Source organism: Herpailurus yagouaroundi, unplaced genomic scaffold (assembly GCF_014898765.1).
Source record: "Herpailurus yagouaroundi ecotype Mexico unplaced genomic scaffold, PumYag 355, whole genome shotgun sequence".
NCBI classification, from domain to species: Eukaryota; Metazoa; Chordata; class Mammalia; order Carnivora; family Felidae; genus Herpailurus; species Herpailurus yagouaroundi.
This window is the reverse complement of record NW_024412572.1, coordinates 8,989,417-9,014,200: the sequence shown is the minus strand read 5'-3', so window position 1 is coordinate 9,014,200 and position 24,784 is coordinate 8,989,417. Positions and strand designations below refer to the sequence as shown.

At 41.6% G+C, this 24,784-nt stretch overlaps 2 protein-coding genes and 1 non-coding gene across 12 annotated transcripts in view; 2 read left to right on the top strand and 1 right to left on the bottom strand.

Moving 5' to 3' along the window:
- Positions 1–18,305, top strand: part of ATP6V1E1 (ATPase H+ transporting V1 subunit E1) — a 32,420-nt gene extending 14,115 nt beyond the window's left edge. Inside the window, exons 5-9 of the mRNA XM_040462926.1 lie at positions 9,232–9,321; positions 9,901–9,969; positions 12,847–12,941; positions 16,338–16,425; positions 17,678–18,305. Coding sequence (XP_040318860.1) covers positions 9,232–9,321; positions 9,901–9,969; positions 12,847–12,941; positions 16,338–16,425; positions 17,678–17,740 — 405 coding nt within the window. The 3' untranslated portion in view covers positions 17,741–18,305. The remainder of the gene's footprint in view (positions 1–9,231; positions 9,322–9,900; positions 9,970–12,846; positions 12,942–16,337; positions 16,426–17,677) is intronic.
- TRNAR-UCU (transfer RNA arginine (anticodon UCU)) lies at positions 4,076–4,148 on the top strand. The gene has a single exon. It is a non-coding gene; the product is annotated as a tRNA-Arg (tRNA).
- Positions 18,306–19,495: 1,190 nt separating the features above from the next.
- Positions 19,496–24,784, bottom strand: part of SLC25A18 (solute carrier family 25 member 18) — a 30,042-nt gene continuing 24,753 nt past the window's right edge. For 9 of the 10 annotated variants that reach the window (XM_040462915.1, XM_040462920.1, XM_040462917.1 and 6 more), the window contains 4 exons: positions 22,333–22,498; positions 21,360–21,514; positions 20,701–20,776; positions 19,496–20,268 (listed from right to left, as the gene is read on the bottom strand). In XM_040462915.1, the coding sequence (XP_040318849.1) occupies positions 20,127–20,268; positions 20,701–20,776; positions 21,360–21,514; positions 22,333–22,498 (539 nt within the window). In that variant the 3' untranslated portion in view covers positions 19,496–20,126. The remainder of the gene's footprint in view (positions 20,269–20,700; positions 20,777–21,359; positions 21,515–22,332; positions 22,499–24,784) is intronic. The other variant, XM_040462916.1, reaches the window with a different exon arrangement.

Sequence of the window (24,784 nt, the reverse complement as noted above, 5' to 3'; positions counted from 1 at the left end):
AAAATTTTATTTTTAAGTAATTTCTACACCCATTGTGAGATTCGAACCCATAGCCCTGAGATCAAGAGTTGCACACTGCACTGACTAAGCCAGCCAGGCGTCCTGAGAGGTTGGAACTTCTATATGGACAGCACACTGATTCCAGGTAGAGCTGAAGGAATGGATGAGATCACCAAGGTTGTGGATGTCGAATTATAGGGCCAAGTAAACAAACTGAGAAGCATCTTTTTTTTTTTTTTTTTTTTTTTAATTAAGTAAGCTCTGCACTCAATGTGGGGCTTAAACTCATGACCCCAAGATCAAGAGTTGCATACTCTACCAACTGAGCTAGCCAGGTACCCCCAAGAAGCATCATATTTAATAGGCAGGAAGATAAGGGATTGCTAAGGAAACATGAAGAAAAAAGCAGTCGTGTTGGAGAAGAATAAGAAGCTAAGGGAACAGAAAACTTGAACAAAATGAGAATCTAAAATAGCAGCTAATGCTTCTAAGAATCAGAGTAGGTAGAGCACAGATTTGGCATTCAAGGTGTCATTTCTGACTTTTGCCAGAGCACTTTCATTGGATTAATGAAGGCAGAAAGCCAGACTGTAATGGCCTGAAAAGTGTGTGGTGTACGTAAGTGTGTGGTGAGGAACTGGAAGCATGTGCATGGCCTCCTAAGGAGCGGGGCTGTGGGAGCTGCTGGTGCATTGATCTCAGATACAAAGTTATAAGTATTCTATAGCATGCAACTTGAGTTCAGTGTACAGCTGAGCTTTTATTTTTTTAATTTATAGTGAGAATTTTGTGAAAATAAACATTTCTATAATTTTAGTTCTAAAGACATGTGTTTCCTTAGCCCTTTGCCAAGTCTAACTTCTTACCATCAAGTAATTTACAGTTTAGCAAACACAGTAAGAGGCCTAGAGGGCTGAGGAAACAGAGCAGACAGGGTTACATATTCATCAAAGCATACATACCTGCTTAAATGGATTTCGCTATTTGAAAACATTTTATTTCTAGTAGTTATTTTCTCTGATGTTTATCCTTTTTCCTTGCCTGCCCTGATGTTTAAGAGCACAAGCTTTGGAATTCCTGTGAGATTTGAATTTCTGTTTCCCGGTATCAGCTATTCGGTGGGCAAATTTTTTAAGCACTTTGAACCTTCTGTTTCCTATAAAACAGTCAGGTTTAAGAGGGCAGTTAGGTTAGAGGCAGTCAGGTTCAAGTGGGCAGATATGTCCTTCCAAAGTACTGATTATAAAATGTAAACTGACATGTGAACTGCAGTAATTTACACATCTCTCCTTGGAAAAGCTGCTTGGGGAGCCAGATGATAATCAGAAGGTTGGAATTTATTTATTTTTTAAATGTTTATTTATTTTGAGAGAGAGAGAATCCCAAGCAGGCTTCGTACTGTCAGCACAGAGCCTGATGTGGGGCTCCATCTCACAAACTGTGAGCCAATATCAAGAGTTGGACACTTAACCAACTGAGCCACCCAGGTGCCCCAGAAAGTTTGAATTTAGTATCAAAGAGTGTCACTAAGATATTAGTGGTTTGTACCATTGTTGATCATAATTTGCCTCTTTCACCTATGATGACATATCTTTTAAGTTATGGGAATACTCAAGGGACAGTATAATTTATGTCAGTCAGGTTTCAGCCTTCTTAGCTAGAGTTTGGGTTTATTCTGGCTTCCCTGCCTCCTTGATTGGAGTTTTAGATGGTGTTAAAAGTCCTCACTTAACCTATTTCCAGATTTTTCATAGTGGGCTACTTTTACAGATGGCTAGTATTGCTCTTTACAAGTCGTCTTTATTTAATTTTATTCTCTTACAGCAAACCTATCTCCATACTCCACTCCTCTTTGCTTGACCATAGTTGATTGGTCAATTCCAGCCCAGAGAAAAATGCTTGAGGGATTCCACGATGAGGAGGGGCTAGTTTCTTTCAGCCAAACATCTTACAGAGTGTATGCTTTAAATCCTTGTGCTCATAAGCTTCCTAGATTGTGTGAAGCCTTAAATGACTTCTTAACCAGACTGTTGGGATTGAAGTGATAATACTTCTCGGGGTTAGGTTGTTCTGATGGACACTTAAAATTAGAGGTTGAGGGGCGCCTGGGTGGCTCAGTCGGTTAAGCATCAGACTTCAGCTCAGGTCATGATCTCACAGTCTGTGAGTTCGAGCCCCACATCAGGCTCTGTGCTGACAGCTTAGAGCCTGGAGCCTGCTTCAGATGCTGTGTCTCCCTCTCTCTCTGCCCCTCCCCTGCTCATGTTCTGTCTCTCTGTCTCAAAAATAAATAAAAACATTAAAAATAAATTTAAAAATTAGAGGTTGATTTTTGAGCACCTCTTAATAGTTTCACTATGTTCACATAGAAATTTTAATTCTAAAAAAAAAAAAGGAAGAAATTTTAATTGTTTTGTCAGGGTACCATATTCCACCCAGTTTCTTTAACCCCCCCACCAACCCCTCACAAATTGATCCACCTTTTTCTTTCTTTCTTTCTTTTTTTTTTTTTTTCTTTTTAAATCTATGCTCTTCCTCCTTTGAACTTAAAGAATGTTTTTTACATTACTGCTGTCATCATGTCTTTCAGTGTCTGGACTAACTCAAAATTATAACCCTGTCTTCAGACTCCAGGTCTTTGTGAGGAGATGGATTACTGTTTAAATATTTCTTGCTCTGAGGGTTTAGTCTGCTTTGTGTAGAATATATCTGAGATTGACTGTTGCTGTGGGGGAGATTTTGAGGGTTTACTTTCTCTTGAGCCCTCAGGGACTAGAAAAGTCATTTTTGTTGGTTATTTTATTTGGCTTTGTTTTTTGTTTTTGTTTTTATTTGATTTGTGGTTTCAGGAGAATTTAGTGATTCATCACTTACGTATAACATCCAGTGCTCATCACAAGTGCCCTCCTTAATACCCATCACCCACTTAACCCATCCTCCTGCCCACTTCCCTCCATCAGCCCTCAGTTTGTTCACTAAACTAAGAGTCTCTTATGGAGGGACTAGAAAAATCTTAAAAGCTAATCACACTCAGTGTATTAAAAGGGTAATAGTCTTACAGTTTCTTTAGTAGATTCCTTTATTAGTGGTTATCCATAGAAATACCTCTGTCAGATAAATGCTTTAAAGCAAAAGCTAGCTGATGTTCTGTAACAAATGGAAATAAAGCCAACCTGATACAACCACTGAGATAATACCACCATGGGGAAAATGTGAAAAAGAAAGTGACTATCGTCTAATAATTACATACTTAGAAGAAGGAAAAGGATTGTCCTTTTTGACATTTTGTTGTTAACTTTTTTTTTTTAAGATTTTATTTTTAATCTGTATACCCAATGTGGGGTTCAAACTCACAACCTTAGATCAAGAGTTGCATGGTCCACTGATTGAGTCAGCTGGGTGCCCTTGTTGTTAATTTAAATGTATTTGTTTTTCATCATTAAAACAAAATAGGGGGGCACCTGGGTGGCTCAGTCAGTTAAGCGTCTGACTCTTGACTTCAGCTCGGGTCATAAGCTCATGGTTTGTGAGTTCAAGCCCCACACTGGGCTCTGCGCTGATAGTGCAAAACCTGCTTGGGATTCTCTCTCTCCCCCTTTCTCTGCTCCTCCCATGTACTCTCTCTCTCTCAAAATAAATTTTAAAAAATAAACTTAAAAAACAACAACAAAACAGCCAAAATGGGAGCTTACTGAATGGGAGAAGATATTTGCAAGTAATACATTCAATAAAGGGTAAATATAAAAATACATAAACAACTTCTACACCTAAACACCACACCACCTCCCTGAAATAATCTGGTTAAAAAGTGGGTGGAGGACCTAAATAGACATTTTTAAAATGGTGTTCGATATCAGTAATCATCAGGGAAATGTAAATCAAAACCACAGTATCAGCTCATACCTTTCAGAACGGCTACTGTCAAAAAGATAAGAAATAAGTGGTGGCAAGGGTGTGGAGAAAAGGGAACCTTCATGCACTGTTGGAAGGAGTGTAAACTGGTGCAGCCATTCTAGAAAACAGTATGGAGGTTCCTCAAAAAATTAAAAATAGAAATACCATATGATCCAGGGATGCCTGGCTGGCTCAGTTGGTAGAGCATGTGACTTCTGATCTCAGTGTCATGAGTTCAAGCCCCATATCGGGTGTAGAGATGACCTTAAAAAATAATAAAAATATCTTTTTAAAAGGAGAAATACCATATGATCCAGTACTTCTCCTACAGGGTATTTACCCAAAGAAAATGGAAACACTAATCAAAAAGATATATGCAGCCCTACTATAGCATTATTTACAATAGCCAAGACAAATGTCCCAAATGTCCATTGATAGATGAATAGATAAAGAAGGGGGTGTATATACACAATGGAATATTAACCATAAAGAGAGAAATCTTAACTATTTGTGACAACGTAGATGGATAAAAGACTATTGTGCCAAGTGAAATGAGTCTGAGAAAGACAGGCACCATTTGATTCTGCTTATATGTGGAATTTGAAAAACAAACAAGTGAACAAACAGATACAGAGAACAAACTGGTGGTTGCTAGAAGGGAGGGTGTTGGGTGAGGTGAAGGGGATTAAGAGGTACAGATATAAGTCAAGTCATGGAGATGAAAAGTACAGCATAGGAAATATAGTCAATAATGTAATGTCATATGGTAACAGATGGTGACTAACGGTGGTGAACACTGAGTAGTGGGTAGAATTGTCCAGTTACTAGGTAGCACACCTGAAAGGAATATAACATTGTATGTCAACTGTACTTCAGTAACAAAAAAAAGTACTTGGTTTTGCTTAGGTAAATTTAGCAAAACATGCCTGTTAACGTGTTTCAGGCTTCAAACTATACTATTTTGCTGTTACTTGGGCCCATGTCTCAATAGGGCCTTGTTGGGAAAGGACTCCTACTTTGGGTCATAAGCAGGGAAACAGTAAAAGAACTTTCTATCCTTTTCTGATTTATTAACGAACTAGAATCTTGCAAACTCCTCTGGGAATTTTAACTACTTTTTCAGTTTTGTGCAGAATGTAATAAAAGAGTGATTTTTTTTTCTTTTAGGGAAAAAAACTTAATTAGTATATTAAAACTGCATTTTAAAGTTTAAAACAATTGTAATACTCCTATCTTCCATTTAACAAGTGGTATAATCTAGTTAAAATATAATTATGCTGGGGTTCCTGGGTGGCTCAGGTGGTTGAGCATCTGATTCTTGGTTTTAGCTCAGGTCATGATCTCATATTTCAGGGGGTCGAGCCCCACCTCCGGCTCTGTGCTGACAGAAGACTGCTTGGGATTCTTTCTCTCCCTCTCTCTACTCCTCCCCCATGTGTGCGAGCACGTTCTCTCTCTCTCTCTCTCAAATAAACTTAAAAAATATATATATGATAATTAATTAAAAGTGGGGGCACCTGGGTGGCTCAGTCAATTAACTGTCTGACTTCGGCTCAGGTCATGATCTCATGGTTTGTGAGTTCAAGCCCTGTATTGGGCACCAGGCTAGCAGTGTAGAGCCTGCTTGGGATTCTTTCTCTCTGCCCTTCCCCACTTGCGTTCTCTCTCTCTTTCTCTCTCTCTCAAAATTAATAATCTTTAAAAATATAAGTCGGGCACCTGGGTGGTTCAGTCGGTTAAGCATCCAACTTTGGCTCAGGTCATGATCTCGCAATTCACGAGTTCAAGCCCTGTGTTGGGCTCTGTGCTGACAGCTCAGAGCCTGGAGCCTGCTTCAGATTCTGTGTCTTACTCTCTCTCTGTTCCTTTCCTGCTCACACTCTGTCTCTCTCAAAAATAAACATTAACGGGGTGCCTGGGTGGCTCAGTCGGTTAAGCGTCCAACTTCGGCTCAGGTCACGATCTCGTGGTATGCGAGTTCAAGCCCCACGTTGGGCTCTGTGCTGACCGCTCAGAGCCTGGAGCCTGTTTCAGATTCTGTGTCTCCCTCTCTCTTTGACCCTCCCCCGTTCATGCTCTGTCTCTCTCTGTCTCAAAAATAAAATAAATGTTAAAAATAAATAAATAAACATTAAAATATGTGTATGTGTATATATACATATATATATACACATATACATATACACATATGTATGTATGTGTATATACACGTATGTATATGTGTATATATGTGTATATATACATGCATATACACATATGTATGTATGTATGTGTATATATGCACACATATACATATATATACATATACACACACATACATATATACATATGTATATATGTGTATATATACACACATACACATACACAGTTATAGATGAAAAGTATGAATCATTGACCAGTGAATGGCATTTGGTCATGTTTGGTTTGGGGACAGAGTATATATTGTAACATAGACTGAAATACAAGAATAGGTAAACTATATTCGTGTTAAAAGTTTCTAAAGGAGACAAACTGCAGTCATCACTTGATGTTTGGAATCCTTGCATTTTGGATCAACCCATTTACATAATTTGGGGAGGAAAGCGCTCTAATAACAACATAAGAGCATTTGGGCAGCTTTATAACAAGCATTTCTTTGCAAATAACTCACTGTACATGTGGTTAGTCTTTGTTTTCAGATAAACAGAAAGTCAACTTGGATATACTACCACTGTATTTTTGTTTTCCCTTAGTTATGGATGTTCTAGAGACATTGTAATCAGTATAAGGTCTTTTGTACAGATGTTGAATTCAGTGAAGATAATCTTAAGGTGTATAATAATATGTGAATTAGAATTTTTTTCAACTATTTTATTTGCTTTTGAAAAAGAGAAATTTCTTTTTTTAATTTTTTTTTTCAACGTTTATTTATTTTTGGGATAGAGAGAGACAGAGCATGAACGGGGGAGGTGCAGAGAGAGAGGGAGACACAGAATCAGAAACAGGCTCCAGGCTCTGAGCCATCAGCCCAGAGCCCGACGCGGGGCTCGAACCCACGGACCGCAAGATCGTGACCTGGCTGAAGTCGGACGCTTAACCGACTGCGCCACCCAGGCGCCCCAGAAAAAGAGAAATTTTAAGTAGTTCGCATTATAAACTCTAATGACATGGATTCTCAGAACACCTTCATGAAATTTTTGGGGGTGTCCAGCCACAGATTAGAAATCTACAGTGAGGCACCTGAATGGCTTGAGTGTTCGACTTTGGTTCAGGTCATGATCTCATGGCTCGTGAGTTCGAGCCCCACGTCAGGCTCTGTGCTGACAGCTCAGAACCTGGAGCCTGCTTCAGATTCTGTGTCTCCTTCTTGCTATGCCCTTCCTCTGCTCACGCTCTCTCTCAAAAATAAACATTAAAAAAACAAAAAGAAATCTACAGAAACAAATTTTGTACTGTATATTGACCAAAATGAAAAAAAATCTTCCACAGTAGTGCATGCTCGTATTGTTTAGTTTTTCATTTGTTAGTATGTTAGAAACAGTCTTCATATGAAAGCATGTATGTGTTTGAACTTTGATTAGTTGTCTAATGTCAAAATTGACAGAAAATTGCTTGCAAAGTTAGTCTGTACAGGTGAAGGGCCACCATTCTTCTTCTTAAAAAAAAAAAAATTTTTTTAAACATTTATTCATTTTTGAGAGACAGAGCACCAGCAGGGAAGGAACAGAAAGAGAGGGAGACACAGGATCTGAAGCAGGCTCCAGGCTCTGAGCTGTCAGCACAGAGCCCGACGCGGGAGGCTCGAGCCCATGAACTGTGAGCTCATGAGCCGAGCCAGTCTTCTGAGAAGACACCTAACCAACTGAGCCACCCAGGCTCATACCATGATACGATTGAAGTGGTGCTATTGAAGTCTTTGAATTTATTTTACTTTCTATTAAAAGCTTTTTTTTAATTGGCACTAAAGTGAATACTTCTGATTTTTTTTTTAATAAATCTTGGTGTATTTGCACTAGTGAATGTCAAATGATGAAAGAAACATTTGCTTGAAATTAGATGTGTGATTTGAATGTCATACGAATGCCCTCACCTAGGCGCCCATTGTGGAGCAAGAGCTCACTGCAGGTGTCCTGCATGGCAGTGGTTCTCAGAGGGGTGGGGATGAAAGGTGACTCTCAGAACAAAGGGCTTTTCAACATAGAGGGCCACTTCCTCCTCTCCACCCTCTCTCCCCAAATTCTGGTCTCTAGGTGAGCATGTGTCTCTCCTTCCTCCTTAAAACACCAAAAAACATAACTTTCCAAGGATTATACTAACTAGAATAGACTGTGTCGGAGAATTTAAGAGGCATTATCTCTGCCTTTTAAAAGACGAGACTCCGTTTTTTGCCAGTAAGCCAATAAATGCTTGTTACTTAATGAATGATTTCCAATGTGTTCTCTTTGTTATGTTTCCTAATAATCCCTTTTAATTTTTATTTTAGTTACTTTTATTATAGAAGTCAATGTTTATTATAGAAAATACAGGGGCACCTGGGTGGCTCAGTTAGTTAAGCATCCGACTCTTGGTTTCAGCTCAGGTCATGATCTCATGGTTTGTGAATTCAAGCCCCTCAATGGGCTCTGTATTGACAGTGTGGAGCCTGCTTAGGATTCTCTCTCTGTCCCTCTCTCTCTGCCCCTCCTCTGCTCTTTCTCTCTCTGTCTCTCAAAAATAAATAAATAAAAACTTAGAAAATACAAACTAGCATAAAGAACACTGAAACCATTGGTGGGTGAGGGGATGGGTTAAGTAGGTGATAGGAATTAAGGAGGGCACTGCTGATGAGCACCAGGTGTTATACGGACATGTTGAATCACTATATTGTACACCTGAAACTTATTATACTGTATGTTAACTAACTGGAATTTAAATAAACACTTAAAAAAGAAAATTGAAATCATTGATAACCTAGCCTCCCAGAGGTAAACATTGTTGACGCTTTGCTATCTATCCAGATATTATTTGTGTTTTTCCTAATAAAAAATATAATCCTATTGCACAATTGTCCTAATAGCTTGCTTTTAAAATCTTTACCATGTAGCTCTTTCTATGTTAGTTTTGTAGATTTCTGAATTGATTGATAATCTGGGCTATTCTGCTTGAGTGTGAACTCCCCAGGAGTTATGGATGATTCTTCATGCTTCCTTGTATTGACATATAGGACTTGGTATGACATCTGGTTTATCATCTGTCTTGGAATGTGTTTTGAATGAAAACAGTAATATAATGTGAAGCAATTGGGTGTGAGCCAGGACCATCCTCACGGTGGGTTCTGAGCTGATGACCCAGAAACTTATTCTTCTCTGCTCTTTGTAGGACCTACTAAATGAAGCAAAACAAAGACTCAGCAAAGTGGTAAAAGATACAACCAGGTACCAGGTGCTGCTGGATGGTCTGGTGCTCCAGGTAACTTTATAGGTTATCAATAAGATGTGTTAAGAGACCAGATCTGTTTTGTCATCTCAGCTTTCTTCCTTTCGCTCTTTTCCTTGTCTAATAGACAAATGCATGGGAGGACAGTAAAGTCTGGTGGTTAAGACTTCCAGACTTTACCACTCTTTTATATAGTCTTACTAGTCCTTTAGAACTCAAGGGTCAAATATGCTTGCAACCTCCGGCCTTAAACTTCCTTAATTTGATTGCACCACTAAAATACTTGCTTTAAATTATGAGGCTCAGACCAGAGACAGTATGCATCTTAAATGTTTGCTGCTTGTTTGTGAATTCTTATTTTACTTACGTTAATTACAATAACATTTGGCCTCTGCCTAGTTGATGTAAGAGAAGATTCCCATATAAATTTTGTTTCTACCACTGGAATGTTGGGTGTATTTATCTCATTTGTGATATCAAAAGCTTTTTATCATGTTCTCATACTGTGTGTTCTTTTTCCAAATTACATGAAAGAATTATAAAAATATTTTGTTTGGTATTGGGTTTTATGAATTGCATTTCCTACTAATTGAATCTGATTGTGTTTTAAAGGGTTTGTACCAATTGTTGGAGCCGCGAATGATTGTTCGTTGCAGGAAACAGGATTTCCCTCTGGTAAAGGTAAAGAGCTTAAAGAAGACATCTATTTTTTTTTTAATACATTGAAATGTTAGAGATTATATTGCATGCTTTAAATAGATGACAGCTCAACCATGGAAATTAGGGATATCTTAACACATTATGGACATTAAGTGTACCTAAGCCTCTTGATTTCTTTTCATAAAGAGGTCAAATTGCCCCAACTGAGTTAGTACCCTCTTCCCTTTCTGGGAACATTGTAGTATCATAATGTTCTGAAAGTTCAGCAATAAAAACAGTCCATACTGGATTGGAACAAAGATGGGCAGACAGTACCATCTAAAAGAGGCACACTACTCCCAGACTAGCAAAGTTTGGCTGTAACCCAGTGTATTCCTATACTTGAAGTAATAATGTGGGTACCAGAAAAAAAGGTTGGTCAGCAGTGAAAATATAGCTGCAGGCCCAGAGGCAAATACTAAGTTGTTCCTCCATGTCCTGTCCAACGGAGAATATGCCCCAGTGTGAGGGGTGACTGCTGGCACCATGGCAGGTACATACAGGCTGTAGCATTAGAAGGATGCTCTAGACCAAAGGACCTTGAATCAGAATGAGCTCTCCTAGCTCTGATTCTGTGTCATTGTGTTGCTCTTCAGATTAAAATTCTTTCATGTGGAGTGCTGGCTCAGTCAGAAGAGCATGTGACTCGATCTTGGGATTGTGAGTTCGAACCCCATGTTGGGTGTAGAGGTTATTTAAATAAAACTTTAAAAAAATAAAATATTTCCATGCAGTTTGCTTTCAGGAAAGGATTGAGTGCTTGATCCCTTAGCAATTATATTTATTTTGTTTTTTTGTTTTGTTTTGTTTTTGAGAGAGAGGGAGAGAGAGAAGTGGGGCTCACCCAAAACAGGGCTTGAGTTCACCAGATGTGGGGCTTCAAATCACAAACCACAAGATCATGACCTGAGCCAGAGTCCAAAGCTTAACCGACTGAGCCACCCAGCCTCCCCTAGCTAACATTTCCTTAGCAATTATATTTCTTTTTTTTTTTTTTTTAATTTTTTTTTTTCAACGTTTATTTATTTTTGGGACAGAGAGAGACAGAGCATGAACGGGGGAGAGGCAGAGAGAGAGGGAGACACAGAATCGGAAACAGGCTCCAGGCTCTGAGCCATCAGCCCAGAGCCTGACGCGGGGCTCAAACTCACAGACCGCGAGATCGTGACCTGGCTGAAGTCGGACGCTTAACCGACGCGCCACCCAGGCGCCCCAGCAATTATATTTCTTATTGTAAATTAGTACACTTAATAGTACATAATATATTTGCATTCTTACTATAATTTGTTTCTCAAGCAACTTGTCTTCTAGGAAAGAAAAAGTGCCAGCTGGAGAACACAGGTGTTGATTCCTCTCACTCTCCACTATAAATTAATTAAGTGTGATTCTAGGGGCACCTGGGTGGCTCAGTCATTAAGCGTCTGACTCTTGATTTTGGCTCAGGTCAAGATCCCAGGGTTGTGGGATTGAGCTCTGAGTCAGGTCCACGCTCAGCGTGTGGTTAATATAGTCTCTCTCTCTCTCTCTCTCTCTCTCTCTCTCTCTCTCTCTCTCTCTCTCTCTGCGCGCTTCCCTACCCCCCTGCTCGCACACTCACATGCTCTTTCTCTAAAATAAAAAAAATAAATTGTGATTCTAGTTTATAAATCATCCCAGTAACCTGAACTCATGTTTGTGCTGACAGCCTCATGTATGAACTTGTAAAACAGAAAGCTAGACGTACTGGAGAGTTTGCCAGGGTGATAAGCATTCTATGGAGGCAGGTCTGAGCTTCCAACTAAAGTTCCTTTTAGAAAATGTTATTTACATGTCTACTCCCACAGAATATTATTTAGATAGGACTTTCCACTAATTACATTTTATCACCCTAATTGCAGTATAGCATTTTTTTCCTCCTGATGTGCTCATTTGTTTTTAAAATTATAAAATGTACTTGGTATAAAATTAGCATTCTAGCTGTACAGTGGCCTTAAGTACGTGTACACTGTTGTGCAGTCATCACCCCATCACCCCATCCCTCTCCGGAACATTTTCATTTTCCCAAACTGAAATTATGTCCCCATTAAGCACTGACTCCCCATTCCCCTATCTGTAATCCCTGGTAGCCACCATTCTACTTTCTGTCTCTTTGAATTTGACTACACTGTGTACCTCTTACTGGTAGAATCATACAGTATTTGTCCTTTTGTGAGGTTTTCGAGGTTCGTCATGTGGTAGCATGTGTCAGAATTATCTCCCCCCCCACCTCCCTTTTTTTTAATGTTTATTTGCTTTGAGAGAGGAGGGGAGGGTGAGCATGAGCAGGAGAGTGGCAGAGAGAAGGGGAGACAAAGAATCCCAAGCAGGCTCCACGCTGTCAGCGCAGAACCCAACTCAGGGCTGGAACTCCGGAACCATGAGATCATGATCTGAGCTGAAATCAAGAGTTGGACATTCAACCAACTGAGCCACCAGGGCACCCCAAATTTCCTTCCTTTTTAAGGCTGAATTATATGCATATATCTTTTGTTTATCCATGCATCTGTTAAACACTTGGGTTGTTTCTACCTACCTTTTGGCAATTGAATAATGCTGCTGTGAACGTGGTTGTATTAATACCTGTTCAAGTGTCTCCTTTCACTTTTGGATATATACTCAGAGATAGAATTGCTGGATCATATGGTAATTCAGAGTTTAATTTTTTTTTGAGGAACTGCCATACCATTTTCCACAGCAGCTGCATCATTTATGTTCCCACCAGCAGTGCATCTATTCTTTTACTGGATAAATAGGAATACCCTTGCTTGTATAGTTGGCTGATTTTTTTTTTGATACCTGTTGCTGAGTCTCTACTAAAACCTCTTGTTTTCTGTTTTTCAGGCTGCAGTGCAAAAAGCGATTCCTATGTACAAAATTGCCACCAAAAAAGATGTTGATGTCCAAATTGATCAGGAGGCCTATCTGCCTGAGGAAATGTAAGGAGTATTCTGCTTTTAACATCTAAGCTTCTTTCACTGTGAGAATGGCTTCTGTGCTGAGTCTTTTTTAAAGTTTTCTCCAAGGCACTCTTTACTAACAAGAATGGAGGTGTGGTGGTGTTCCACTTGTAATTATTGCTGTTTTTTTTTTTCCTGTCACTACTGTGTTGTTCCCTCTTGTTAAACAGCTGGACATACTCTAAACATCCTGCTTCGTATGGGCACTTAGTTTATTCTGCAGAGAGGTAGCACTAATTCTTTACCCAGAACTCAAAGCTGGGTCCACATCTCTGTATCAGATGCTAAGGAAGAGAATTGTTACCTCTAAGTTTCTTGGAAATAAGGAAAGTAATCCCATATAACAGTGACTACTGTATAGACGAATAGAACTTTCTAATAGTTAGGTTCCTTAGATATAGAATTGCAAATACCAGTGGTACTTCTGCTGTGAGGAAATGACAGGACATTTCTTCAGCATCCCTAATAAGCTTGGTGCAGTTGGGATAGGCAACAGGAACTCCTGACAAGGTCAGCCAAGGTCATTTCCTTGATTGCGTCTGTGTGTCTGATGCTGCGTAGGCACACATTGACTAACATTGCAGAAAGTCCTTGAGACATGTGAACCTAGTCGAAAGAGCACCAGATGTAGGTTTGAGTCCCGAGTCAGCCTTTTGTTAGCTATGGGACCTGGATACTGATTGCCATCATTTGTAAAATAGAGCCAATGCTTTTAGCTTTTTTGTTTCATGAACTGAGGAAAAGAGATGAGATAGTACATGTGAAAATGCTTTATATACCAAGGTGTATAAGCTGGTGACAAAAGCTTCAGTATTGTCAGATTTAGGCTTGATTCTCCACTCTGCCACATACTAGCTAGGTACTTTTGGACTAGTTACTTAATTTCACGGAGACTTATTTCCTCACCTCTAAATTGGAATGAATTCTTGCCTCACAGAATTCTTGGAAGCTTAAATGAGATAATGTCCATACAGCACTTAATGCAATCCTGGCACATGCAATATACATAGTTATTCAACTGGCAGATGATCATTGTTATGGAGATTAAGCAGACAGGACATAAGACATTTGGTTCAGAGTCTGGTAAATAATGGGTTTCAGTCCTGAAACCTTTGGGGGCCAGATGTTTTGAATATGCGTTTAGAAAAGCAATAAAGTGCATATGCTACACATTACATAATATCTCCAACAGGGTCTGAGGCATCACACCTGTGATCAAATACATTAATATTTCTGAATGGGAAACTAGGAATATTCACACTACAAGGGGTAAATACATAAAGATTCACTAAGTCATTAGCTGCCAAGTACTAGAGATCAGTTCAGCTTGTGGAGACACACAAATTAGACTTCTGTTCTGACTGCTTTTTGAATTTCAGAAATGTAGATAAGGAACTGCAGACTTACTCTAGTGCTAATTTGAAGTAGAATTTTAAATATTGTTGTTTTATTCAATCAGTTCATTCTATTGAATCTCTTTAAACCTGTTTTCCTGTTTGTAAAATGGTGAGGATACCTAGACACTGGTGGGGTTGCTGTGAAGACAGAAGTTGTGGGCAGCCCTCGGCTTTCCATTCTATGAGTGCCTGGCACACAGTCGATATTCTCAGACAGTGGTGGTCTTCCTCCTTACTCCCTCTGTGAGGACAAAATATTCTCTCACAGACATTGGGGTCAGGATTTCGGCAAAGAACCAACCATGTCCTTATGAAGGATATAGTCTGTTTAGAGAAACCAAAGGTAGATTAAACAAAGAAATGCCAGGGGGAGGGAGGACAGAGTAAGAAAATAATATTAACGTAATAGTCCATTAAAATTTTTCAAAGAAAATTTGCAAAACCTTTTCCCAGGCTTTGTCATATAGCTTGCTCATTTAATAAAATTATTTCATAAAACTCTAATGTAGTAAAAGAATGTCATTCCCGGGGAGCTCCTTTTAAGAGTTGGCCTATTATATGCCTTAAGCCTCTAAGTGCTAGAAACTTTAGAAATGACAGAAGTGAGGTGTGGCTTGGGGCACCTGGCTGGCTTAGTCAAAGGAGCATGTGACTCTTGATCCTTGGGTTTGTGGGTTCGAGCCCCATGTTGGAGAGATTACTAAACAAGAGTAAACAAAAATTGGGGCACCTGGGTGGCTCAGTCAGTTAAGCGTCAGACTCTTGATTTTGGCTCAGATCATGATCTCACAGTCATGAGATGGAGCCCCTTATACCCAGTGTGGAGGCTGCTTGAGATTCTCTCTCTCTGCCCCTCCCCTGCTCATACTCCCTCAGTCTCTCTCTCAGTAAATAAATAAACTTAAAAAAAAAGATTACGAAACAAAAATAAACACAAAGCAAGAAGAAGAAATGAGTTGTGTCTAGAGGCAGACCTTTTTTTTTTCTTTGAGAAAGAGTGCGCTTGCGTAGGTGGGGAAAGGGTGGAGGGAGGGAGGGGGGGAGAGAGAGAGAGAGAGAGAGAGAGAGAGAAAATCTTAGGCAGACTCCACACTCAGCACAGAGCCCAACTCAGAGCTCAGTCTCACAACCATGAGATTACGTGAGACCTGATCCAAAATCAAGAGTTGGATGTTTAATGGACTGAGCCACTCAGGTGCCTCTAGAGGCAGGACTTTCTTTCTTTCTTTGTTTTTTTAATTTTTAAATTTTTTTTAATGTTTGTTTATTTTTGAGAGACAGAGTGTGGGTGGGGAAGAGGCAGAGAGAGAGGGAGAGAGAGAGGGAGACACAGAATCTGAAGCAGGCTCCAGGCTCTGAGCTGTTATCACAGAGCCCGACACAGGACTTGAACCCACAAACCGTGAGATGCCCTAAGCTGAATTTTTTTTTTTTTTTTTTTTTTTTTTTTTTTCCTAAGCTGAATTTGGGTGCTCAATTGACTGAGCCACTCAGGCGCCCCTAGAGGCAGAATTTTCTAAGGGCAAGTTTGGCACAATATTGCTGTTGTACCTTTAATCTGATATACAGTGCAGTTATGAATATTGCTTTATCAGTACTTGCTGGTAATTAGCAGGATTGGGCATTTAAGAAATATTCAGATGAGGACTCCATTGATATGCAAAATGGGACCAAATCCTCCCCCTTTCCATTTTGTTGAGGAGGGCTGGTTGTTAGAATTAAGTTAGGTGCTAAGCATAAAATCAGATTGGCACATAGCAGTCACTTGGTAAGTGACAGTTATTATCACCATCCATACCTTAAATCCTCAGAGGCTTTTTGAATTACTTTTAAGTTATTGCTTATGTTTATTGGTCCCTTATAGTATTTAGACGCTCCATACACCAAAACAGCTTTCTTCCAAGGGAAGAAAGTAAATGTACCATGTGTCTGTCTTCCTCAAATCTATAAAAATTGTTATTTCCTGTGTTCTTTGTAGAGCTGGTGGAGTTGAGATCTATAATGGAGATCGTAAAATAAAAGTTTCCAATACCCTAGAAAGCCGGCTGGATCTCATAGCCCAGCAGGTGAGTGTGGGAATACTTCTTATTAGTTGGTCTGTTGTTACTTTGAAGTGGTACAGAGAACATATGTCCATTCCCTGGTATTTGGGGTTTGTCACTCTTTCCACATTTTGTGGCATTTTCTTGAATGGGCAGTGGGCACTTAGTGGCATTTACTGAGGTGATACCATTTACGTGAGAGTGGATTTAGGGTTGAATGAAGGTTTATTTAGGATTCTAATGTAAACATTTTACTACATGTAGAGGTGCTGAGCAGAGTCCTTTTCTCCAGTAATAATGGTGGGATCTAAAGTAAATATTGTTTAAAGGAATTCCCATAGGGCTGCTGGCTCTCCAGATGTTTCCAGGTTTGCACAAATGAGCTCTAGGAAACAAGCCAGGAAAATCCAGTTATCTCAAAATGTGGGGCCTCTTTCAGCAGTGGTAGTCTGCTGCTGTGGCTGCTAACTTGTCTTACAGTGAAAGCACTTTGACCTAGAGTATCATCTGCTGGTAACTTACACCGTAAAGCTGTGTTTCCCATTAGAGTAGCCACTACCCACATATGAATAAATTAAAATTAAGTAGAATTAAAAAATGAGTCCCATGGTTGCACTGACCATATTTCAAATGCACAGTAACAACCAAATGTGGCTAGTGGCCTCTGTCGGACAGCATAGCCTTAGAAGTTTGAACTTACATCCTAAGGATTTTTCAGTTGCCGTACAAATGAGTGCCTCATTACAAACTGGCATTATGTGTGTTCTGCTTGGCACATAGTAGGCACTAGTAACTGTTGAAAGAAACATAGCTGATCCAGAGTATTGTTAAGGGATCATCTCTTCTCCCTACATCACAGAGTAACAGAAGCCTTAAGCCATACGGGCATGCGCCTGGCTCAATCGGTAGTGTGGGACTCTTGGTCTCGGGGTTGTGTGTTCGAGCCCCACATTGGATGTAGAGATTACTTTAAAAAAAAAAAAAAAAAGATGCCTTAAACGATAATGGCTTTAGTTATAGTTTTTTTTCTTCATCCCCTTAAGCAGTCAGTCATAACCACAAATTTGCGATTGGTTAAGTTTCTCGCCAAGGATTCTGTTAATAGTTTTTTGGATAAGTAAGGACAGATTGGTCCTTACACAAAGCACGTAGCTTTGTGATTTCTTTCCCAGCCACGTAAGGGTCAGTGACTCTCCACTTGCAGTTAAGATGTGCAGTTCTTTCCATATTTTCCAGTTGACAACACTTCCCTATTAAAGAACTTATTTCTTCACAGATGATGCCAGAAGTTCGGGGAGCCTTATTTGGTGCAAATGCCAACAGGAAGTTTCTGGACTAAGCCTTTGGGAGAGGTGGAGTTGATTCACTGCTCTCTGGCTGTGATGTGGAAGTTTCTAATATTTGAAGAAACAAGATATCTGTGTGGCTTCCTCTTCCTGTATTTATCAGTGGATACTCTGATATTCTAATATTCTGTATTTATCAGTGGATACTCTTCTGTAGCTAATGCCTATGGCCTAATTGTTAACAATGAGAGCAAGTTCCACTTAATGTAATCAGGAAACCTCCTTCTAGCTACTCTAAAAGTAGCACAGCTTTCATTTGCTTCTGTAGCATGAAGGTGAGGGTATCAGATGGTGGTTATGGGAGCTTCACCAAGTCTTTGCTCTTCCTCTGATTTCAGTTCTCCAGTCTAGAGGGTGACGTGTATAGTGTTCTCTGATATTAAATCTCTGCTTTTAGGCTTAAAATGCATGGTGGGGGGTGGGGGCACGCATTCCTTCCAGCAGTAGTAGCTTCACTGTTAACCTGTTTGGGCCTAGAAGTGTTCCTCATCTGTAAATGTGATTTAAAATCTAAGCCATGAATATGTTTTATTTATTAAAACAAAAGGTTTACATGGATTTCACTGTGTTTTATTATGCAGGGTTCTACAAGTTTGTCGTTTGAGAGGGTCCAGTTCTTCCTGAGGTATCTAGATAAGCAGCATTTTCCTAATCCCCATAGCATTTGCTGGTCAACAGCTGTCACTACTTGAAACCATTAACCCTCTGTGTCCTCTGGCACTTCCTGCTCACTTTTACCAGGCCCTTATCCAGAGGTGTTCCTTGTAGCCCCTTAGGATCTTTCACACACACCACACGCACAGGTGTTCAATATTACCTGTCCTCCGGAGGGTTCGACAGCTTTATTGAGGAAATAGTTTTATTAGCTTTGGCAGAGTCAGAAAAGAAAAGCATCTAGGGGCTTATTGGAGGAGAAGGGTTACTGTGTGTTAGGCCTAAACCCGTTCACAAAGGGCCTTTTCTTCCTCTCCTTGTTCTTTATTTTTTTCTCAGATGACGACTAATAACTGCCCAAGATCTTACCGGTAGGCAGAGTTGCAATCTAACTCGGGTCTGTCTCTGCAGCCAGACTCCAATGTGGGCTTCTCTAGAGAGAATGAGGCTACTGAGGCTGGCCGTTTTTTCATTAACATAAGTGAGATTAGATGGGGACTAATGTAAATACCAATTCTCGGAACAGGCATTTTTTACCTAAGACTTGAGCCTGCATGCTGATAGCATTTCTCTGTGGCAGCCCTCTGGCGAAGGCACTGGTGCATGGGAACTGTCACAGTGGATCCCATTCCTCAAGGTGATGCAGTTAGGAAATGATGGGGTCAAGACTTCAAACCCAGTGTAACTTAAAGTATCCCCATGGCTGTCCTCTGACCTCATGAGTGGTGATTTGAAGGGTATGTGCTAAAGACCTGCCTCAGAGCTCATTTTCATGCATTTTGGTTCTGGGATGGATGGGGAAAGGTGGAGGGAAAACAATCCATTGCAGCGGGTCTACTGCTCCCACTAATTACAAGACGAGAGTTTAGGGGCGCCTGGGTGGCGCAGTCGGTTAAGCGTCCGACTTCAGCCAGGTCACGATCTCGCGGTCCGTGAGTTCGAGCCCCGCGTCGGGCTCTGGGCTAATGGCTCGGAGCCTGGAGCCTGTTTCCGATTCTGTGTCTCCCTCTCTCTCTGCCCCTCGCCCGTTCATGCTCTGTCTCTCTCTGTCCCAAAAATAAATAAACGTTGAAAAAAAAAATTTTAAAAAAGACGAGAGTTTAATCAGTTTTATTTAATACCATGTTCCATGGACATTGTTCTGTGAGAATCTGTGTGGTGCAGGACAGCCGCCCTGACAGCCCAGTTCGCTCATCGGCCTAATCTCTCAGCTGCTTGGTTTTGAACAAGGTGCTGACTTTGAGGGCTTTCATGGTCCCCTTGAACTTCTGATCCTCCTTTTCCCCCAAATCAGTGCTAGAACTAACCATAAGTTATTTAACTCAGAAATAACACTGAATCTTCAAACTGACTCAAGTGTATGGAGTTTGAGTGTGAACTAGAAACGTAAAATGGAGAAACAACCCCTCTATCTTACTATGTGTTAGGGTCCCGCAGTTAATACACCCCAAGCACATACTATGTTTGCTGTTGAAAAGTAGGTGCTTAAGGGCTTCTGAAGCTCCCTGGTAGCTATAACCCCGCCAAAAAACAGATGTGGATATCACGAAGGGAGAACGGGACCATACCCAGCTTGCTTATTGGGATAAGAGTGTGTCTTCTGAGAGTGAGTAGCACTACAGGTTAGAGGACAGAGTATGACATGGGGGGCGTCTCGCTCATCCCTCTCTAAGTAGAATATGCTAGAGAGCTGGCAGCAAGTAAAGGGACTTGAACTCCAGCTCTCTACTCGAAACACTTTAAGATCCGCTCTCCAATACCAATGAAGTAGACCCCTTGGGCAATCCCAAAGAGAGGGGCTATGACCAGGGCCCGGCAGCCTGCTCCCTTCATGAGGGCGGATGGTCCCTCCTGAATCCAGATTTTCCTGCAGAGAGAGAAGAGCCCTGTGAGCTGATTGACAGGAGCGCACTGCAGACAGTGTGAAGTATCCACTCTCCTCCAACATGTGCACATCTCTCCACGGAAGGTAGATGTCATTTTTCACAGCAATAGCACTTCCCGGGCCTGTGGGAGCCTTGCCCCACCCATCATGTGTGTGCAGTCTGGTTACTAAGCAGCCGGGCTGAGCCCTGGGAAAGTGGTTCAACCTGTCTTTCTGGGAGAAAGATGCTGCAGGGATGCAAGGAGAAAAAAGCTCCCTCTACATCCTGTTTCTGTTGAGAGGTGAGGGGAAGGAGCAGATCTCAAAGAAATCCAGAGCTCAGCGTAGTGCGGTGATAAACTGTTGCCCTAGGTGGGGTGTAGGTAGACATGGACGCAGCCTGTGAGGGCCTGTGAGGGGCGACAGGGCTCTCACCTGGCGCAGTCGGTGATCCCACTGTAGCTGTCCTCACCCAGGCCTTTTTTGAGGGTTTGGATTCGAGTTTTCAAAACTAAAGCAAAAGTTAAAATAAGTAATGAACGTCTTGCTTTTGGCATCCTATCCTCCACACGAAGTGGTTTCCTAGCAGAGCCAGTGTAGAGAAAACGGAATCCTGAGGCCAGCTCTGCCATTGTGTGATCTGGAATAGAAGATCTTCCTGGAGGAATTAGAAATGACATAGTTTCTGTAGGAAAAGTGTGAGGGTCCACCTGCCTGTTGGAGCAGCCGAGTATAGCCCTGAGGACAGGAGAAGCCTGTTCTTCCCATACTGCTTAACTCCTGCCTTTAGCCTTTTAGATTTTAACTGCCCCCACCTCGAGGAACAAAAATCTAATGAAATCAGCACCTAGGAGGTGAAGGGATTTGTCGGTGATAAGAAATAGAGCAATGGTCTCACTGTTGCCACTTTATCTGGGAAGACTCTTGGTGAGTTTCTGCCAGTGACCACAGGTTGTGACCCAAGAGGGGTTTCAGGTTGGAACTGTTTCATTTCTGTCCTGAAAGTGGAAGATTCCTATTTATCCTATAGACAACTATACAGCTATCTAATTTGTAAAGCAACCCTTGAAGACCCTCATCTCTGATGCACTTACCATCCAGAGGTGTTACTGTGACAGCAGCTATGGAACCCGCAACACAGCCTGACATAAAGGAATGAGCAAAGGAGGCCTTCCCGGTACACTCGTTGATCCCAAGGTTGTTAAGGTTGGCAAACAGTGGGAAGTAGATGATGGAGAAGGGAATGTCTCTGCAGGAGAGCAAGAGAAAACACTGAGCTACCTGCTGCTTCCGGGGCTCCCACCCAAGGTCATGCGGTACGCCTTTCCAAGAGCTGTAGAGCCCAGCAGATGGTCAAAGACAAGCCCACAGTTACCTGTTCCCTCTCTGGCACCCTGTGATAATTCAGGGTGTAAGGGAGACGATGGAAGAGAGACGATGGGTTTGTCTCCCCACCCGCAGCCATTCTGTGAGGAGCCAGCAGTGGGTGCAGAGACTGGCAGTGCGTTCAGTGAGAAAGGGTGACAGGCTACGTTAGAGTTAATGAGTTGAGCAAGTGTCTGGTGAAGGGCTATCCAAGCTAAGTGTTGAGGGGATGGGGTAGGCAGGAGGGTGAAGTTCATATATCTATTAGGTAATAGATCTCCTAATGAGATCTGATGCAAGGAAACTATCCCCTGGCCTGGGACACTTCAGACCAACTTTAAGGATTTTGGCCAAGTAGCAAAGTAAAATGAGGGATCTGTGCACTCATTTGCTTATAAATGACCCAAAGTCCTTTGTACACAGGGCATTCTTAGGTGCCTTTGGACCACAGAACACCCAATACTCATGTGGGCCTGGTTACTGGAGCAGGGGCCTCAAACTAGTCTTCCAGGTTATACCCATCCTCTGCAATTCTGCCCAATTCTGGACAAAATAGGAAGTATCAAGATAGTTTGCTTTCTGGGGCCTAAATGTTCTAGGAAGAATGCAGACAGATTGGAGCAGCAGTGCCTCTGGCCCTCTGGCCCCTCTTCCTGTTCACTGGGACCCTTCTGTGTCCCAAGCTCAGGAAGAAAGTCTCACCTGAGGAGAGTGGCGCCCAGACCCTTATAGAGACCAGACAGGCCCCGGGTGCGAAGTAGTTCCCAGGCAATAAGGGTGGCAGACGGGCGCTTGTGGGTGGGAGCCGAGCGGGTAGTGTAGGACCTGGAGGAGGAAGGCGCTGAGGCCGAGCCCTGACGATGAACTGCTGGAAGGGAGAGGACAGACACTGTCACAAGCCAGGCCCCAGCAGGTATTGCAAAACACTCACAGGAGTGTACCCCCCACTTCCTACCCCTGGGACACCTTGGGGGCAAGGCTGACATCGTGATAGAATTCTGAGGCTTGTCCTAATTTTTATTTAAGTTTTGATTTTTAATTTGAAAGAGAGTGAAAAGGGCAGAGACAATCTCAAGCAGGCTCCACACTCAGTGTGGAGTCCGATGCAGGGCTCGATCGCACCACCCTGGGATGATGGCCTGAACTGAAATCAAGAGTCCGCCACAAAACTGCCTGAGCCACCCAGGCACCCCAAAGATTTTTATTTTTAAGTATTTCTATACCTAACGTGGGGCTTGAAATCACAACCCCGAGATCAAGAGTTACACACTCCACCGACTTTGCCAGCCAGGAGCCCTGGATTGTCCTAATTTAAAAAAAAAACAAAATGTTTATTTATTTTGAGAGAGAGAGAGCATGCGAGCGGGGAAGGGCAGAGGGAAAGAGAGAGGAAGAGTGAATCTCAAGCAGGCTCCACACTGTCAGTACAGAACCTGATGTGGGGCTCCATCCCCCAAACCTCGAGATCATGACCTGAGTTGACACCAAGAGTCCAATGCTCAACCAATTGAGCCACCCAGGCGCCCCTGTCCTAATTTTAGAACATTAGTTTTTGGCTCCAAGGAAATCTTCCTAAGATGGTTATTATCTAATTTGTTGTCCCTACTGTACAAGGTGCTTCGTAAGAGCACAGCCACAGCCTGCCCAGCTCCCTTCATAGGAAGCTATAGCAGCACCTGCCCCTACCTGCCAGGTCCTTATCCTCCTGTTAAAACTTGCTTTGGGTCTGGCTGCCATTTCTAAACCATCTCTGAGCTATTTACAGAGATCCTATTGGCACTTTGGGACATTGGAGTCCCATATGCCTTCTGCCTAATGTGTAAAGCAGCAAATTCTTTTTGTCCAAACGCTTTCTCCTTCAGACTTCCAGAGGTGCCTCCTTGATCCAGTATTCCAAAATTAAGTGAACGTGGTCTTTATACCCTTCACCATTTGATAGAATTTGATTCTTCATTTTAGTTGAATAATTCGGAGCCTGCAATTTGATGAGTTAAACATCTAATAAATAGAATGGAATTTTTTTCTCCTGAGCATTTCAAGTACAAGCATTTCATATGTGGGTGAGTCTCCTTAATGACCACAGGGTTCAACACACTGAAATTGTGTATTTGTTTTCTTCTCACTGAGAAGCTTTGTCTAGATTTTAGGTCCTTGCTAAAAAGAAGTTATTTCATATCCCAATTTCGTTTGATACCTAGCAGGGCAACATTTCATATTAAGAAAGCTAGTTGCCACACATTTTCTTGTGGTAGCAATCTAGGTGCAGGCCTCAAACAATTAGCTTTAAGAAGGCAGTTAATCAGAGGCACCTGGGTGGCTCCATCAGTTAGGCATCTGATTCTTGGTTTCCACCCAGGTCATGATCTCACAGTTTGTAGGTTCAGGCCCCACCTTGGGCTCCATGCTGACAGTATGGAGCCTGCTTGGGATTCTCTCTCTGCTGCTTCCTTTCTCTCTCTCTCTCTCTCTCTCTCTCTCTCTCTCTCTCAAAAATAAATTTATTAAAAGAAAAGGTAATTAATCAATGGACATTATTTTCCCCACTGTCTGCTTTAGATAGGTACATAATTCATCCATTCATTCATAGCCTTTCACTTTTTATGTGTTTTAGGAATACTGAAAACTCTCATCTGAGTTAAAAAACAAAATCTTCCAGAGCTTTTACTCTTTGTAGATCAAAACACTCTTTCCAGTGCCCAAACTTTATTTTTGCTGCAGTGTTATGTGCTTCAGGCTAGTCTGATCCAACCCAGAAAGCCAGTTGATTCTAGCACACACGTGCATACTTGGTTTGAGGAGGGGAAGGACACCCACATTCATTGACGACCTTCCCAGGTGCCATGTTAGGCACGTCACACATTGACTCATTTAATTCAGGCATTGTGGTTTCCCTCTGAGGAGAAGCCCTCTGCTCCACCCCTGGGGCTGGCCTCCCTTCTACCCGATAGCTAATGCTTGTTCTTAATGTATGCCTTGGTACCTACACCACTCTATATTTTTGAAAGGATCAGGATTTAGGAAAATTCTCTTCCAGAGAAAACAAAAATAATAGAAATGGTTCTCTTGTCCCTTGTTATGCCTTCCCACTAACAGCCAGCTTCTGTAGCATAATAGAATGTCTATTGAGAGAAATACTTGTGATCAGGATGTTGAC